Raw genomic sequence first — 19300 nt, forward strand, 5'->3', positions numbered from 1 at the left:
CAGGTGGGAAGCAGGCAGACGGAACAGAGTTCTACAAGCGTGCAGTTCTAAGAAAGAAGCTTTGTTCATGGAATCTACGTTTTGATTTAGGCACAGAAAAAGAGTGGGGAAAATTTTTGACAGTGGATTCAGCTAGACGGTTGCTTTTTGTAAAAGATTGGCGAGGGGGGAACCAGAGATTGGAGTTCAGACGAGCACCTGCCATGGAAATAACGATAAAACAAAGACAGGCTCGCAACGTCTCTTCTGTGGGAGAGAGGTTGCAGGGAAGAGAAAAGGGCATCCCCCACTAAGCCACGAAGTCTATTTTGTACTCTGTCAAGGCAGGATAGGCTGTTTTTAGCAGCTCCCGCCCAGATATGGCAGCGGTATTCTATCCTCGGACGTACTTGGCTTTTATATAGATAGAGAATTGCATCAGTAGTGAGATATCTTCTGGAGCGGTAGAAGGATCCCACCATCTTTCCAGCGGCCTTGGCAACAGACTTGATGTACGTGTTCCATTTCAGATCAGGAGTAAAGGACAAACCCAGAAGCTTGTCAAAACACGGAGCCTCACCCAGACGAGAGCCATCCATTTCAATTGATGCCAGATGGGGATCAGAGCCTTGATGATGTAAAGATAGCAGTTTGGTTTTAGATGCAGTAAAGGTAACAAGCCACGTCTTCCCCCACTGAACCACGCGCTCGAGATCAGAGGAGAGAGAATCAGAGAAAACTTTGTCATTTACAGCCTTTGATGTGTTGCCGTAGATGGTCGTGTCATCAGCATAGATGTCAACGAATGATTTAAGTATGTGTTTAGGGAGGTCATTGATGTAGATCAGGAAGAGAGTTGGGCTCAGGATTGACCCTTGAGGGACTCCAGCATTAATACTGTGGGCCTCTGATTTTTGTCCATCGACCACTACTCTTATGAGCCTATCGGAGAGAAATGATTTAATGATTGAGAAAACATTTCCAGTTATACCGTAGCTGGAAATCTTGTGAAGTAGGCCCTTATGCCATACCCTGAAGCCTTTGTTAAGAGATTCACTAATCCTATGTGATATAACCGTTAGCATATCTGCGGTAGATCTTGCAGAACGGAAACCATATTGTGTATCACTAAGAAGGTTATTTCTGCTGAGGTGGTTGACTATTTTTCTATTCAATATGGATTCCAGTAACTTACTCATAACACACAGGAGACTTATTGGTCTGTACTGAGAGGGAGATGACGTATCATTTGAATTCTTAAATACAGGGCATACTGATGAAGTTTCCAGGGAGTCGGAAAGCATTTCTCCTTAAGGCAACGCTTAAACAGTTTCGTAAGTATGGGAGCAAGTTCTGGTTGAAGCTTTTTAACACTATAATTCGGATGCCGTCAGGGCCAGTTGCTGGAATCAAGGTTCTTGATTAGCTTGGCGACCTCATGCACGGATATGTGTATGTTACCTAGCGTGTTCTGTGTTATAGGAGGAAATATGGGGAGTTGATGGCCTTCGTCGCATAGGGTAGAATTAGCTGCAAAGATCTTTGCAAATAGTTTGGCCTTGTCTGATGCTGACGAGATGACCTCTGGTCCATTGATAATGGTTTAGATAGAACGCACACTTCTGTTCAGGATCTTATTTGTTATTTGCCAAAACTGGTGGGAACCAAGCCGCTGATCAGCTACCTTGGATTTAACAAACTGGGCATATAGCTCTCTTGTATTTTTATTACTCTTTTACAGTGGTTGCTGGCGTTTCTGAAAGCAGCTTTAGTATCAGTGCATCTATAACATTAGTAGTTATGGTAAAAGTGATTTCTGTGCGCGATAGCAGCAGCACATTCAGGGGAGAACCATGGCTGGCTGTTGGGTTTTTGTGGGAATTTTTTAGATGGTATGAATCGGTCTATGCCTACAATTAACCATTCGGTCAGATCTGATACTATAGAGGACACATCCTTTTTAAACATGGAATGCAGAGGTAGATCAGATATGAATGTACGGAAGCTATCCCAGTCAATCATAGAGTATCGGTATACAGTACGGTGGAGGGGTATGTCTGGGGACTTATTACATTTCATTTTTATCTTAACTGATACGACGGAGTGGTCAGAGGATCCTAGCGGAGAATGAACGGAACATGAACATAGCTCAGGGGAAGTTGAGAGAAAAAGGTCTATGAGGCTTGCATATTGACCGGTAGTATCGGGCACACGGGTGGGTTTGCGAACAATCTGAGTGAGGTCATAAGCAATGGCAAAATCATGACAAAACCTCCCCTCATCGTCTGTCTTATTTGAGTGTGTCAACCATTCCACGTTATGGACGTTGAAGTCACCACAGATGCGGATGTTAGTCGAGGGATGTGCAGACAGGATCTGGTCTATTTTCTCAGATATACTCTTAAAGATAGTAACTCCACTGTTGTGGGGCCGATAGAAGGCAAATATAAATGCAGTGGTGTAAGCAAGTACAATCCGGAAGCACATATAGGGTAAATTAGGATCTTCTCTAGAGATATCCCTGCTATACGGGAAGCCATCTTTAATATAGGCACATATTCCATGCCTATGGCGATCTTGGGGTCAGATTTAGCTGTTAAGTTAGAGTATCCGTTAATTATGAACTCATCTAGGGAAGTGGTCGGCCCTATTCCAGTTTCGCTTAGAAATAATATGTTCGGTTTCGTCTCCTGTAATTGGGTTTCAACCTCTGGAAGGTTGGAACGTAGACCCCTGATGTTGGAGAAGGAGACATGGTAGTAGGGGTCTAGATGGAAGATGGGGTTCTAGGTTTATTCGAGTTTTTTTCTGGAACAGGTCCGCATACTTGGTTAGAGCAGGATAGAGAGGGAAAGTAAGAGAGAAAAAGACAGGACTTTTTTTTGTAGCACATGAAAAGGTAAAGCCGTAACAATTACCCACTAGTATGGCATCGAGTGGCCCCACCAGAGACTACTGCATGGCCCAGAATCCATTCATCAAATGGCAATACAGCAGTCCCAGTACTTTGCGCCTGCTGATAGGACAGCCTCCTTAGTGGTTAATCCAAGGTTCGGGTCCCATGTACACATAAGTGTTAGACATTGAAAAGAGTTGTTGGTAACAGAAACTTTATTTAAACCAAAGGCAAAGAAATATGTTAAATGAGATTTTTTACAAGTGGTCAGCATTTATTAAGGCGTAAGGGTCACTCGAGTGTCCGGTGTCCAATGAGACAACGCTGTAACAATCGGTAATGTATGAAATTGGGTAGAATTTGATTATTTAAGAGAATAGCTCAGCAACAATTTTAAGTTGAATTGACATTCAACTTGAAAACAAACATATATTCAGCTGAAAAGCAACCCCGCAGTATTATGTTCCACAGATTATTAGTTCTAGGAAAGAAACTTTGTTTATAGAATTTTCGGTTAGTTTAAGGCACAGATAGAAAGTAAGACCCATTTTTCACAGTGGTTGTAGGTCGACGAGTGTTTGTTGTGAATGTTTAACATGGGGTCATAAATTGGAGTTCAGTAGAACACCTGCTTTGAAAATAACGATAGAGAATGGATAGACTCTTATAGATTGAGATGTTTAGTGTTCTTACATGAGCAGCTACACAACGACGTTAGCAATCTAACCAACATTCAGTTCCTCTTAGGATTACTTCAAACAGAATATTGTATCAATCTTTCATCAATAGAGATTTTAATATTTTTGTCGTGCAATAGTAAACTCAAACACGTTTGTTCAAAGAAGTCAAGTTAGAGAGAATTGACTCTGAGCCAAACGACGCAATCCTTGGATGTACGACATTTACTAATTTTGCTACCATATCCATTTATCTCCACCCATCTATTATTTATTTTGTGCGACATTAGTACATGGTAGAATAAAGGGTTTGATACATAATGTTGGCATAACTCAAAATGTCATGATTTCTGTGATGAACTTTGTATAAATGACAATCGAGAGCTATGTATAGCAAAGAGTAACATAATGTGCAGTTAACCTTATATGATTCATTTTCTCATCCGTGCTGTTACTGAGCTGATAAAGCAATGGAATAATTATTGTTCATAGAGTTGTATAACTTCATCTATATCATATTATTTTATATTATTTAACATGTATGTAGTCGAAAAATTATCATATGGGGGTTCAAATTATTTAATCATCGAATATGATAGCCAATCGATAGTCTTGTGTATTAGGGAGCATTCAGGTATTCATCAATAATATTTTCAATGTTTTAAACATTTGACTATAATTTTATATAGTTTATATAGTTTATATAGTTTATATAGTTTATACCCGACAACTTGGATCATGTCTTTTGTGTATTCCTATAAATATGTAAGGACATTTCTAATCTTCGCTGTTGAATCCAGATCTGCAAATATTATCCATTATCAAAATGATAATTAATATTAAATTATAGTAATGACTTCTGAATATACATGTACATATATATGTAGTTTGTTTTCTAGAAGTACATCCACTGAAACAACGCGTGTTTAACAAAAAGTGCTAAATGAGTAAACAGAGCAGGTATATTAAATTTATTTATACAAACATTAATGTCTAGGGAAATGTTTGGTCTGAAGACGTAGTCTCCCTAAAACAGGTGATTACAGAAACATGTATGCACATATGTAGCCATTAATGTTTGTATAAATAAATTTAACACACACACACACACACACACACACACACACACACACACACACACACACACATATATATATATATATATGTATATAATTATTTTCCAGAGCATTTTGTGGGCTGCTACGTTGGTTCCACTGTGGAAAATAATTATATATATCCTCTCACACTTTCTGAACACACACACACACACACACACACACACACACACACACACACACACACACACACACACATATATATATATATATATATGTATATAGCCAGTAGAGTTTAGTTTCCTAGAAGTACATCCAATGAAACAACATGTGTCTACCAAAATAGTGCTCAATGAGTGAAAAGAGCAGGTATATTAATTTTATTTATACTAACATTAATGGCTACATATGTGCATACATGTTTCTGTAATCACCCACGTTGGGGGATTACGTCTTCAGGCCAAGAATTACCGTCGAAAGTGATATTTCCACCAAATACATTTTCCTATTTCGTTTATCAAGTTAGCATGCAACCTGGGTGGAGGTCATAAAAAAACAGTTAAAGGATGAGTGAGGTCTTTGAAGATAATAAACATTTTTTTCATTTCCCTTCCCCTTCCAACCTAACTTTTGGTTTTTATGGCATAAGGTACTTGAGAATTTAGTTTTCTTGTCTTGGAGTCTGTAAGTTAAGAACCTTAGCGATGGTCAACCAAGTACTGACCGGTGCCTTTTAATCTACATCCACCCACACACACATGCAACACACACACAACACACACACAACACACACATACACAGACACCGCCACACACACACACACACACACACACACACACACACACACACACACACACACACACACACACACACACACACACATTAATACGTATATCCAAAAGCGAATCCATGCTGTACGCTTTTTTTATTCACAACACACATACTGAAACTAGACAATAACTCTGAAACTACGCAGGAATAGAGTTAAAATTACATTAAGGTAAATAAAACAAAACAAAAATAAATAAAATTAAATAAAAATAAATAAAAATAATATAAAATTAAAACAAATAAACAAACAAAATATGAATAAATATAAAACACGAAAGTTATCTAAACCCCACATGTACCTACATACATATATCAATATACTTATAAATGCCTACACTTTGCCACACCCGCGCATATATACACACACACATTACAGACATACAGAAACGAATAATAGCGTTTTTCTTTACTTCTGTAGCGTGGTAACCCCTTCGTACATGCAATAGTATGCTACCACACTCCAGACGGGTGTATATATATATATATATATATATATATATATATAAACACACACACACATAGACACATACATACATATATATGCACATATATACATACACACATATACATACACATATAACATATATATAAACAACATTCGGACATTCATATATTCTTGTAGTCTATATTGTTACAACAATCATATACGAGGCAGCCTATTCTAATAGTTCAGAAATATATATGCATATACATACATCTACATACAATGCACACAGAAATACATCCATATACAAACATGCACACAGATATATAGATACACATATATATAAATATACAAACATACATGCCTACATAAAATACACTTATACATACATACTCACACAAATATAGACATACATATATACCTGTACCTTGCCACCAAATGATACATCTAAAATAGAAACGGACATGAATACATTTACCATATAAATTCCCTTTTTCTATCAAACTCCACACGCATAGTTATATTTCATAGCCCCACCCGCTTGTTACATTTTCCTAAGTTATAGTTTTTTTCGTAAAAATTTACACTACGTAAAAGTTTATATTGAATTCAGCATGAAGTTCATAGTCCTATCCTCATATTAAGCAAACACTCTTTCGATGGTAAGACAGATATACATAAGATGTATCACGATACAATAATAATATATAATGACACATGACAGAAATCAGAGTATTTAGGTTATACAAACCGAGTATACAAGCTTATATATTGTAGTACTTACCTTCATCTTTGTTTATTCACCCTAATTTCCTTATCCCCTTTTCTTTCGTTCACCCTTCATTCCTTACTTTCTTTCATCTATATATTTCTTCATTTTTTTTTTTTTTTTTTATAAATTACTTTTCCTACCCGGGTATATAAAGATCTTATATCCATACAAGCACACACCCAAAAATATCCATATGCATACATTATTACGAGGTTCACTCAAAAACAATCTATTACTCGTTTGGTTACAAATATACCTTCATACGGGTACTTGTTTCGGTTAGTAATACCATAACTGCTCGATGAAGTAGAATATTAAGCGACTTACGTAACCTATACCGGTATGATCATAGTTGCGACCTCACTTATCCTCTTTGTGGGGGAGGGGTTATTTGATGGAGGTTAGTTGTACTCATAGTTGTTCTAGTCTACTAATTTAGAGTTCTTTAAGTGCGTGTATTCTGAAATGTTTGCAGGATATAGCAGTTTCTTTTTTAATATTTAATAATTTTTCTCTGTCTTTAAACCTAGTTATCTCAAGTTTTTCTGATAAGCATAATGGACATGGTGAGTTCAATGAGTGGCAAATATTGGCCCTTCTAATAATCTTCCATTCTATACTAGGTGTTTTATTTTCTCTAACTAATTTCCAGTAATATAACGATAAGGAAGTGTCGTTTTCATATGTTTGATTAATCATCGAGCGCGTATGTCCATAGAATCTATTTTTGAAAGTCATTTGGGTACTCCCTATGTAGAATCTTTCGTCCCTTGGGTTCTCCACCGGGAATATCCTAGCTTGGTATACCACTGATGAGGTCAGACATTCATTTTTGTATTGGGCATTTCTCATGCCTTTTACAGTTACATTTATTCACTGCAGTGTTTGCACTATTATTTTCATCTTCTCTATTAGTCGTCTTTAAAATTTTTTCATTATGCTTTTTTATAATCCTTTCTAAGTTATCACTACAGCTATAACTTAATTTTAATGTATTTTTATTAAATATTTTATGTAATATATTATTTGGTGGAAAATGCTTGTTAATAAGTTGTAAAAATTTTGTACCAAGTTTTGTTTTCAACATAATATTAAAGGAGGTGTGTGAACCAAATAATTTTCCTACCACGATTTCTAGATCCATTTGTGCTAGTGTTAGTTACTTTATATTTTATCTCTATGTCCTTATACCCACTATTTTTAAGTGCTGTATTATAAATAGCTTTGCAATCATTGAAAGTTACTTCATTAGATGAATTGTTACTTATTCTACTTTCAATAGATAATGGTATATGTTTAATAATAGATGGTGGATGGTTAGACTGCGGGTGTATATAAATAGGATTAGCATTATCCTTCATATATGGTTTATAAGTATTCGAATCCAGATCTAAAGTAACGCCAAGGAAATTAACCTGTTTTAAGTTAGCATTAACTTCTACTTTTAGGCCAAAATCTTTCATGTCCCTATGGATTGCTCTCCTAATCTGATCACATTAAACACTTGTAGCATTCTTCACTATTATGAGCCCATCATCACGATATAGACCCATGTCCCTTCTATCAATAATATTATCTTTTGTTAAATTATAAATGATATAAAGTCCAACGAGATCTGTTGCCTCTGCAGAGTCCAGCGATCCCATTGATACCCCGAAAAAGTCGTTTTGCCTATTTTTTACCCATTGTTCTCTGTTATAAACAAGGACAGTTGTGCGGCATTTCATAATGATCTCTTTTTTTTTTTTTTTTTTTACACAGTGATCACCACTTATCAAGGCCCGGAAGCCACTCAGGGATAAGGGTTATTGCAAGTACATTACGTTAGTGAGGAGATTTGCTGAAATGTTTACTTAAGGGGGCGGTTCATTAGGAATTTGTTAACATTGGACTTGAAGACATCGAAGTTGTAGTCCGGAGGGAAGCAGGCAGACGGAACAGAGTTCCACAGGCGTGCAGTTCTAAGAAAGAAGCTTTGTTCATGGAATCTGCGTTTTGATTTAGGCACAGATATAGAGTGGGGGAAATTTTTCACAGTGAATTCAGCTAGACGGGTGTTTTTCGTGAAAGATTGGTGAGGGGGAACCAGAGATTGGAGTTCAGACGAGCACCTGCCATGGAAATAACGATAAAACAAGGACAGGCTCGCAACGTCTCTTCTGTGGAAGAGAGGTTGCAGGGTAGAGAAAAGGGCATCCCCCACTAAGCCACGAAGTCTATTTTGTACTCTGTCAAGGCAGGATAGGCTGTTTTTAGCAGCTCCTGCCCAGATATAGCAACAGTATTCCATCCTTGGACGTACCTGGCTTTTATATAGATAGAGAATTGCATCCGTAGTGAGATATCTTCTGGAGCGGTAGAAGGATCCCACCATCTTTCCAGCGACCTCATCGGAGACATTGGTATAGGTCTTAGCAAATTCAATTGCCTTTCCAAAGAGATCCTTTGTGATTGACGGGTAGTAATCCATAATGTCAAATTGCACGAATGCACATTTTTTCTTGTTGGCAATGTCAAGAAGCCATTTTACCGGATCCGCCGTATTTATCCATAGGTTCAGGTTGAATTGCCGTTTTAATTCTAGATTGATTTTCTCTAATATTCTTTTACTAATCTTTCCAATTTCGGGTCTGGTTGGGTTAATCAATCTTGTTGTTGGTTTTGTGTTGAAACTAGGTTTATGATCCTTTAAAAGGATATACGTTTCGTTTCCTCTAAGCTGATTTGTAATTCATCCGTGATTTTTTTACTGTCCTTATTTATCCAATCAATTACGTTGCTATTTTTTACCTTGTGATAGTCTTTTTTCAAATTCTTCTGGACTAGGTCATTATATTTCTTCTTGTCTAATTTGTAAAAGTTTCTGGTCTTATCCGCCTTAACAAGAATATGTTGTGACTTGTTGATCTCTTTTACAATATTGTCGAGTTTTTTTTTGGAATTGATTTTTAGTTTTGTGGAATTCTAAATTTCTAATTAGTGAATAGAGATCCTTCTCAAATAGCACTAATTGTGGGATTACTGGTGGTGATTTTATGCTTTTAAATCCATATCTCTCTTTTTTGGCGTTATCATCTTTATCCAGTAGAAAAAAGGTAGCTTTCCATTTCATCCTTTTGAGCAAATCATCCATTTTCATTATTAATTTTAGTAAATAATCCTTGGTATTTGTTGTGGGGATGTTCTTTAGTGACGTATCGAAGTTAATCCTTTCCATGTTTGTGTTTTATGAAGACACGAAGTAAAGTGCTCAACTATGCAGGAGCATTTATATATAGCCAGTAGAGCTTAGTTTCCTAGAAGTACATCCAATTAAATAAAATTAATTTAATAATAAGAGGCAACAGATCTCGTTAGACTTTATATCATTTATAATTTAACAAAAGATAATATTATTGATAGAAGGGACATGGGTCTATATCGTGATGATGGGCTCATAATAGTGAAGAATGCTACAAGTGTTTAATGTGATCAGATTAGGAGAGCAATCCATAGGGACATGAAAGATTTTGGCCTAAAAGTAGAAGTTAATGCTAACTTAAAACAGGTTAATTTCCTTGACGTTACTTTAGATCTGGATTCGAATACTTATAAACCATATATGAAGGATAATGCCAATCCTATTTATATACACCCGCAGTCTAACCATCCACCATCCATTATTAAACATATACCATTATCTGTTGAAAGTAGAATAAGTAACAATTCATCTAATGAAGTAACTTTCAATGATTGCAAAGCTATTTATAATGCAGCACTTAAAAATAGTGGGTATAAGGACATAGAGATAAAATATAAAGTAACTAACACTAGCACAAATGGATCTAGAAATCGTGGTAGGAAAATTATTTGGTTCACATACCTCCTTTAATATTATGTTGAAAACAAAACTTGGTACAAAATTTTTACAACTTATTAACAAGTATTTCCCACCAAATAATATATTACATAAAATATTTAATAAAAATACATTAAAATTAAGTTATAGCTGTAGTGATAACTTAGAAAGGATTATAAAAAAGCATAATGGAAAAATTTTAAAGACGACTAATAGAGAAGATGAAAATAATAGTGCAAACACTGCAGTGAATAAATGTAACTGTAAAAGGCATGAGAAATGCCCAATACAAAAATGAATGTCTGACCTCATCAGTGGTATACCAAGCTAGGATATTCCCGGTGGAGAACCCAAGGGACGAAAGATTCTACATAGGGAGTACCCAAATGACTTTCAAAAATAGATTCTATGGACATACGCGCTCGATGATTAATCAAACATATGAAAACGACACTTCCTTATCGTTATATTACTGGAAATTAGTTAGAGAAAATAAAACACCTAGTATAGAATGGAAGATTATTAGAAGGGCCAATATTTGCCACTCATTGAACTCACCATGTCCATTATGCTTATCAGAAAAACTTGAGATAACTAGGTTTAAAGACAGAGAAAAATTATTAAATATTAAAAAAGAAACTGCTATATCCTGCAAACATTTCAGAATACACGCACTTAAAGAACTCTAAATTAGTAGACTAGAACAACTATGAGTACAACTAACCCCCATCAAATAACCCCTCCCCCACAAAGAGGATAAGTGAGGTCGCAACTATGATCATACCGGTATAGGTTACGTAAGTCGCTTAATATTCTACTTCATCGAGCAGTTATGGTATTACTAACCGAAACAAGTACCCGTATGAAGGTATATTTGTAACCAAACGAGTAATAGATTGTTTTTGAGTGAACCTCGTAATAATGTATGCATATGGATATTTTTGGGTGTGTGCTTGTATGGATATAAGATCTTTATATACCCGGGTAGGAAAAGTAATTTATAAAAAAAAAAAAAAAAAATGAAGAAATATATAGATGAAAGAAAGTAAGGAATGAAGGGTGAACGAAAGAAAAGGGGATAAGGAAATTAGGGTGAATAAACAAAGATGAAGGTAAGTACTACAATATATAAGCTTGTATACTCGGTTTGTATAACCTAAATACTCTGATTTCTGTCATGTGTCATTATATATTATTATTGTATCGTGATACATCTTATGTATATCTGTCTTACCATCAAAAGAGTGTTTGCTTAATATGAGGATAGGACTATGAACTTCATGCTGAATTCAATATAAACTTTTACGTAGTGTAAATTTTTACGAAAAAAACTATAACTTAGGAAAATGTAACAAGCGGGTGGGGCTATGAAATATAACTATGCGTGTGGAGTTTGAAAGAAAAAAGGGAATTTATATGGTAAATGTATTCATGTCCGTTTCTACTTTAGATGTATCATTTGGTGGCAAGGTACAGGTATATATGTATGTCTATATTTGTGTGAGTATGTATGTATAAGTGTATTTTATGTAGGCATGTATGTTTGTATATTTATATATATGTGTATCTATATATCTGTGTGCATGTTTGTATATGGATGTATTTCTGTGTGCATTGTATGTAGATGTATGTATATGCATATATATTTCTGAACTATTAGAATAGGCTGCCTCGTATATGATTGTTGTAACAATATAGACTACAAGAATGTATGAATGTCCGAATGTTGTTTATATATATGTTATATGTGTATGTATATGTGTGTATGTATATATGTGCATATATATGTATGTATGTGTGTATGTGTGTGTGTGTTTATGTATATATATATATATATATATATATATATATATATATATATATATATATATATATATATATATACACCCGTCTGGAGTGTGGTAGCATACTATTGCATGTACGAAGGGGTTACCACGCTACAGAAGTAAAGAAAAACGCTATTATTCGTCTCTGTATGTCTGTAATGTGTGTGTGTATATATGCGCGGGTGTGGCAAAGTGTAGGCATTTATAAGTATATTGATATATGTATGTAGGTACATGTGGGGTTTAGATAACTTTCGTGTTTTATATTTATTCATATTTTGTTTGTTTATTTGTTTTAATTTTATATTATTTTTATTTATTTTTATTTAATTTTATTTATTTTTGTTTTGCTTTATTTACCTTAATGTAATTTTAACTCTATTCCTGCGTAGTTTCAGAGTTATTGTCTAGTTTCAGTATGTGTGTTGTGAATAAAAAAAGCGTACAGCATGGATTCGCTTTTGGATATACGTATTAATGTGTGTGTGTGTGTGGCGGTGTCTGTGTATGTGTGTGTTGTGTGTGTGTTGTGTGTGTGTTGCATGTGTGTGTGGGTGGATGTAGATTAAAAGGCACCGGTCAGTACTTGGTTGACCATCGCTAAGGTTCTTAACATACAGACTCCAAGACAAGTAAACTAAATTCTCAAGTACCTTATGCCATAAAAACCAAAAGTTAGGTTGGAAGGGGAAGGGAAATGAAAAAGATGTTTATTATCTTCAAAGACCTCACTCATCCTTTTACCGTTTTTTTATGACTCCCACCCAGGTTGCATGCTAACTTGATAAACGAAATAGGAAAATGTATTTGGTGAAAATATCACTTTCGACGGTAATTCTTGGCCTGAAGACGTAATCCCCCAACGTGGGTGATTACAGAAACATGTATGCACATATGTAGCCATTAATGTTTGTATAAATGAAATTAATATATATATATATATATATATATATATATATATGTATATATATATATATATATATATACACATAAAAAAATTACAATTAAATTTACCAAAATGATCCAACATGGTAAAATGAAAGTATATTATAAATATTAAAAAAATAATATTTATAAAATTATCTCAGCCAGATGTAAAAGCTCAATAAAACCAAATAGGAAATAGAGCTTATAATATCTTCCACCAGACTATCCATTCATGTGTAATCACCTTTTTCTTCAACATATACCCTCTGCTTCACTTTTTTTGTTTTCAAGTAAGATCTTTGACTTACTTGTTGTTTCATCAAATACTTCTGCATGCAAAATCCGATCCCGCATTTTGCTAATTCCTACCTTCTGATGAGAAGGAAAGTATTTCTTCGAAACTCCGCGGATTAAGGACTATCCATTTATCTAGTGTTTCCTTTTCAGATTAAATATGTTTTTAACTCATTTCAAAGTGTTTTTTTAACATGTTTTATTAACTGTTTGCTCATATATATATATATATATATATATATATATATATATATATATATATATATATTGAAAAATTGAAAGTAAAAATCAATATTATTAACCAACGTTTCGTTTTTATTTATCTGCAGATATTAACCATTATCAAACTAATAATGAATATTTAAATATGGAAAGATGAAAAGAGAGAAACCAACGTTCGTCACTATTACAAATTGATTGGGTACTTGCCGGAGATCTCCCTGGATGGCACAATAATTAGTTATAGGTGAAAATACACACTTGCTAAATATTGTTCTGTTGTGAAAACAAGCAAAAGACTCATCTTGGTTAAGGGACAGTACCTTAGGAGAGTCGGATAGAAAAACAACATCAATCCAAGAGAAATATGAACATCTAAAAAGAGACCTGGCCCGCGGAAGTCATGCGTAATCCTTCAAGCTGTTTAGATTGGTGAAAGGAGTTTCCTTTCAGGATCTCTATATCAACTTTTAAGCATTTTCACTTTTCCATCTCGTTTGAATATTATTTCCATAATTTTAATTATATATATATATATATATATATATATATATATATATATATATATATATATATATATATATATATATAAATTCCCGTTCACATACACCTTACAAGATAAAGCTAGAACCCAGAATTAGATAGAATCGAGCAATTGCATCGACAACGGACAACGCCAGACCCAAAGTCTAATATATATATATATATATATATATATATATATATATATATATATATATATATATATATATATATATATATATATAGGGTAATAATGAACACGTTATATATATATATATATGTATGTATGTATGTATGTATGTATGTATGTATGTATGTAAAGTGTTTATTATTACCCTGTATTTCCTCGTAAAATATAATCTCTCAAACCTATTTAACTTTTCCTCCCCCTAATTCTGGTAGTCATCCTAAAATTAATATTTGGTATAAAATATTTTAATTTAATATAATATCCTCTAGTAACTTTTCTTGTGAAAATCTGTCGCCTCAGTCGAAAGTTTTAGGAAAACATGCAAACATACATACATACATACATACATACATACATACATACATACATATATTAGTAACTCAAATTAAACGATTAAAAAGCTTGCCCTATCTCTGAATACACTTTATGTAAAATTTTAAATGTTTAGACTAGAAATTGTCTGAGTAATTTGGTAGAGACCACAGAGGTCAATTTTTTTTAAAATTTTGACCCCTATTATGACCCCTTAACCTTTATTGTTTTGGACTCATATCAAGTTATTAAGTTAGATCCATGTCCAAAGAACTTATATCTAAAATTTCAAGTGTTTAGACCCAAAATTGTCGGAGGAGTTTGGTAGAGTTCTCAAAGGTCAAATCGTTGAACTTTTAAGTCTTTAACAGCCAAATTTCTGGCCGAAAACGGATTACAAAGATTTTCCCAAATTTCACTACCCTGTATATCAAATTTCGAGTCTGTAGACTGAAAATTGACAGAGTTATTGTGTAGGGGAATGTACACATACAAATAGACAAACACTTTCACTTATATATATATATATATACATACATATATATATATATATATGTATGTGTTTGTGTGTGTGTACATACAATGAACCTTTCATCCATTTATATATATACATACATAGAAACATTCACACATAACACATTCATCTAACTATACACACCTATAATTAATAATTAAATAAAATAACTAAAAAATAAAAACGATATCTATTTTGTTATGTGTATTAAAAATTTTAACCGTATTTACTGATTATTAATGATTATGAATAAAAATTCATGTTATTTTCAATGCAATTACACATCTTTCAAATTAAATATATAATATAATAAGGATGCTGATGAATGGTGGAACTGAGATAAACGTGTCCATGAATAAGTTTTATGTACGTAAGAAATAGATACATGAATAAATAAATATACCCTTTATGAGGCAAAGTAATGCAGCAATTGCATATAAGGGAGGTAACTCTTTTATTACTTTAGAAGTGACTAAAACAAGAAAGCGTTGAACCGTTCTCAATATCGCCTAAGTGTATGTGTGTGTGTGTGCGCACGCGCGTGTGTGAAAATATATGGCTTTGCATATTCTAGCGTATTTATCAAGTTACTGGTGACTAACTTCTCCTCACTCTGGTTGATTGATGTGGCATATGATTAGTCACCCAGCAAGATTAAAATATCTAAAACCCGACAGAGATTGAATAAATCTACCTGTAAGACTAACAGCCATATATAACAGAAAATATTAATGCGTTTAGTGGTGAATGATAGGACATATTTAGATTAGTTGTATGTCCGCCACATATAAATGTGAATGAAGAAGAAACGCTATTTCGACGCATAATTCTATGGATACTTATAGTTGCTTACCCTCGTAGCGTATCCAAAGACTGCAGACGTTTCATTTTTTTCACCTCCACTGGCTTATCTTTTTTTTCATCTTGAGCCATTCCCGTCTCACCTTCCTTTTTGATTTCTTCGATGTCTTTTGCCTTTTCTACGTCATTGTCTTGCAATTTATCTTCGCTGACGTCATTATCTTTCTCAATATCTTTTGGTTCTCCGCCGTTCGTAGCTTCTGCCTTGAAAAAAAAAAAAACTCCTCATAATTAGGAATAAGAGAGAAAAAAGGAAGAAACAAGTATTGTTTGTCTACATTCTATGTTTTCTTTTACTACCCTTACGTGTGATAAACGATTGAATCACACTAACATATTCAAATAAGCACGCATTTCAAAGCTGAGTAAAAATTAAACAATTATAAACAATGACGGTTTTCTTCCTTATTAATTACTTTACTTTGTCAGATTTTCTTCCTGAATTAATTACTTTTCTTTGTCACAACGATGTTTGCTATGTTTTTTGGGTTTCTTTCCTTTTCTAAAAACGTATTATTATCAGCACAATCACATAAACCTATTACGATATTCAACGTGTCATATAACATTAACATGCTCAAGATACGAGGTGCCTTCAATAAGTTTCCAGACTTTTTGTACAGGCATTTAAAACTGTCTTGAAAATTCAGTATGTTATTTCTATACACCTTATAAGATGATTGATCAGTTTTTAGGATTCAGGTTCAAATTAACACATACAGCAAGAATTGGAATATACTCTACTAAAGCCTGATCATCACTGCTGGTGAATTTCAAAAATGCAATCTGGACGTGAGGACACTCTAAACGAACGATATGCAATAAAATTCTGTTTGAAACTTGGAAAAATGCCACACAAATGTATGGAATGCTTCAGACTGCTCTTGGACCATCTTGCATGAATTGAGCATCAGTTTTTGAGTGGCATAAAAGATTCAAGGAAGGCAGGGAATCTGTGAGGGATGATGAGAGGTATGGAAGGAGTAAGGAAGCTAGAACACCATAATAAAGAATTTTATGGATAAGGACCGTGGTGCGTCTATAAAGACAATAAGTGCACAGTTTGATGTCAGTGTGGGAACTGTAACCACAATTATTTGCGAGGAACTAAAGATACGGAAAATTTGCGCGAATGTACCAGTCCACAACTTTTATCCTTGTCACAGATTATATAACCAAGATGGGCATCGAAACAGTTCCTCGCCCTCCCTATAGTCCAAACTTTGCTCCCTGTGACTTTTGGTTATTCCCTAAGTTCAAGGAAAACTGTCGTTATGAAACAATTGAGGAAATGAAAGAAGCTGTGACGAGGGTTATTGAAACGCTCACACAAAACGACTTCGAGAATTGTTGGAACAGTACAACCAATGCAGAGGAGATGCGGTGGAGATTACTTCGAAGAAGATTAGAGTTTCACGTGTGTACTATCAATAAAAGTACCGATACCAAAAAAGTCTGGAAACTTATTAAAGGCACCTTGTATTTATATAACGCTAACATTCTGCGAGTGAAACCTTGATCTTATTAAAGATAGTTTTAATTATGAAGAAATAAATGTTTGTCATATCGAATTGTAAATCTACATTTTTGTTAAGCATGTTGTGGAATCAGATTATAATTATATTTCTTAATATTCCGATGAGGATTAGTTTTTCGTATTATTTGGATTCTTCGCATTACTGTTCTCATCTTGTGTCATTTTTACAACGTTTCGGTCGATGTAACAAATTATAGTCCTAATAACAGAAATATTATATTTTTCATACGATAAATTGGCTAACGGTTGCACGAAAAATAAAATCAAGAAACTTTCCTTCGTCTCATTCCGTCGTTTTACGGAAACTACCCGAAATATTTCGGCAATAACACAGTCTTTATTCTGCATAGATTTTTCTCTCAAACTGCTTGACATGAATTTTCTCCTCTTTTCTGTTTCTCCAATGCACAGAAACGTAATGCGAGCAGATATCTCGCTGCTGAACTCCCTAGATTGTACTTTTGTGGGCATGGCCTCACAGTGTATCCCCTTACGTCCAAGTGCAATATGTTTTGTTTTGAGTGAATAGGTGTAAAAAATGATTACATGAGATTTTTTACCATTGTGTCGCTCGAGCCAATTTTCATACTTGAATCTTGTTTATAAATGTCAATTAACTTTTGTATATAAACGTCAATTAAATCTTGTTTATAAATGTCAATTAATTCTTGTTTATAAACGTCAGTTAATTCTTGATTATAAACGTCAATTAACTCTTGTTTATAAACGTCAATTAAACCTTGTTTATAAACGTCAATTAACTCTTGTTTATAAACGTCAATTAATTCTCATTTATAAATGTCAATTAAACCTTGTTTATAAACGTCAATTAACTCTTGTTTATAAACGTCAATTAGTTCTTATTCATAAACGTCAATTAAATCTTGTTTATAAAGGACAATTAATTCTTGTTTATAAACGTCAATTAACTCTTGTTTATAAACGTCAATTAAACCTTGTTTGTAAACGTCAATTAAATCTTGTTTATAAACGTCAATAAAATCTTGTTTATAAACATCAAAGCTATAAATTACTTTTAACTTAACAATTTGAAATACTTAAAAATACATTTCGAATAATAAAGTTGCAGAATTTTAAAAACACATCAGCAAGTTTAGATTCAATAATTTTAAACCAATTATGCATAACAAAAAGTGTCTAACCGCTTTTAAAACGTTTCTACGTGTTACCACGTATCAGTTTCAGACTAATTAATTACTTTTATCAACCGCACCGCATATTATCACACAATCTAGTAATGACACAATTGATATTTACCAGTTCTGTGCTGTGTTCAGCCGGTTCTCGTATTGGAGCCACGTCAGCTTTTTTACAACATGAAGATCTCTTTGACCGATTTCTGTTAGAAAGATTTCAATGAAAAAAACTTTAAAACAAATGAAATAAACACTAATGAAATAAATTATCACAGGTAAATATGTTCCCGAAAATATTCCCGCTAAGCGAATTCTAGAATTAATACTCCATTAAAAAATTCGTTCCTAGTAAAGTTACACTGTATAATGACCCTGTAAAAGTTACGTAATATTTTTTGAAAGTTTAAATATAAAAAACAAACAAAAAAACCTAATGCAACAATCAAGATTTGAACTCGTAACATTTAAA

General features: G+C 33.7%; 1 protein-coding gene across 1 annotated transcript in view; it reads right to left on the reverse strand.

The window, feature by feature from the left end:
* LOC145291574 (heparan-alpha-glucosaminide N-acetyltransferase-like) overlaps positions 1-19300 on the reverse strand; it is a 150748-nt gene that overhangs the window by 30003 nt on the left and 101445 nt on the right. Inside the window, exons 6-7 of the mRNA XM_080137651.1 lie at positions 18953-19034; positions 16130-16341 (exon numbers count right to left, since the gene is read on the reverse strand). Coding sequence (XP_079993777.1) covers positions 16130-16341; positions 18953-19034 — 294 coding nt within the window. The remainder of the gene's footprint in view (positions 1-16129; positions 16342-18952; positions 19035-19300) is intronic.

The sequence above is a fragment of the Euprymna scolopes genome, chromosome 12 (genome assembly GCF_053919585.1).
Source record: "Euprymna scolopes isolate OS-2025 chromosome 12, ASM5391958v1, whole genome shotgun sequence".
NCBI classification, from domain to species: Eukaryota; Metazoa; Mollusca; class Cephalopoda; order Sepiida; family Sepiolidae; genus Euprymna; species Euprymna scolopes.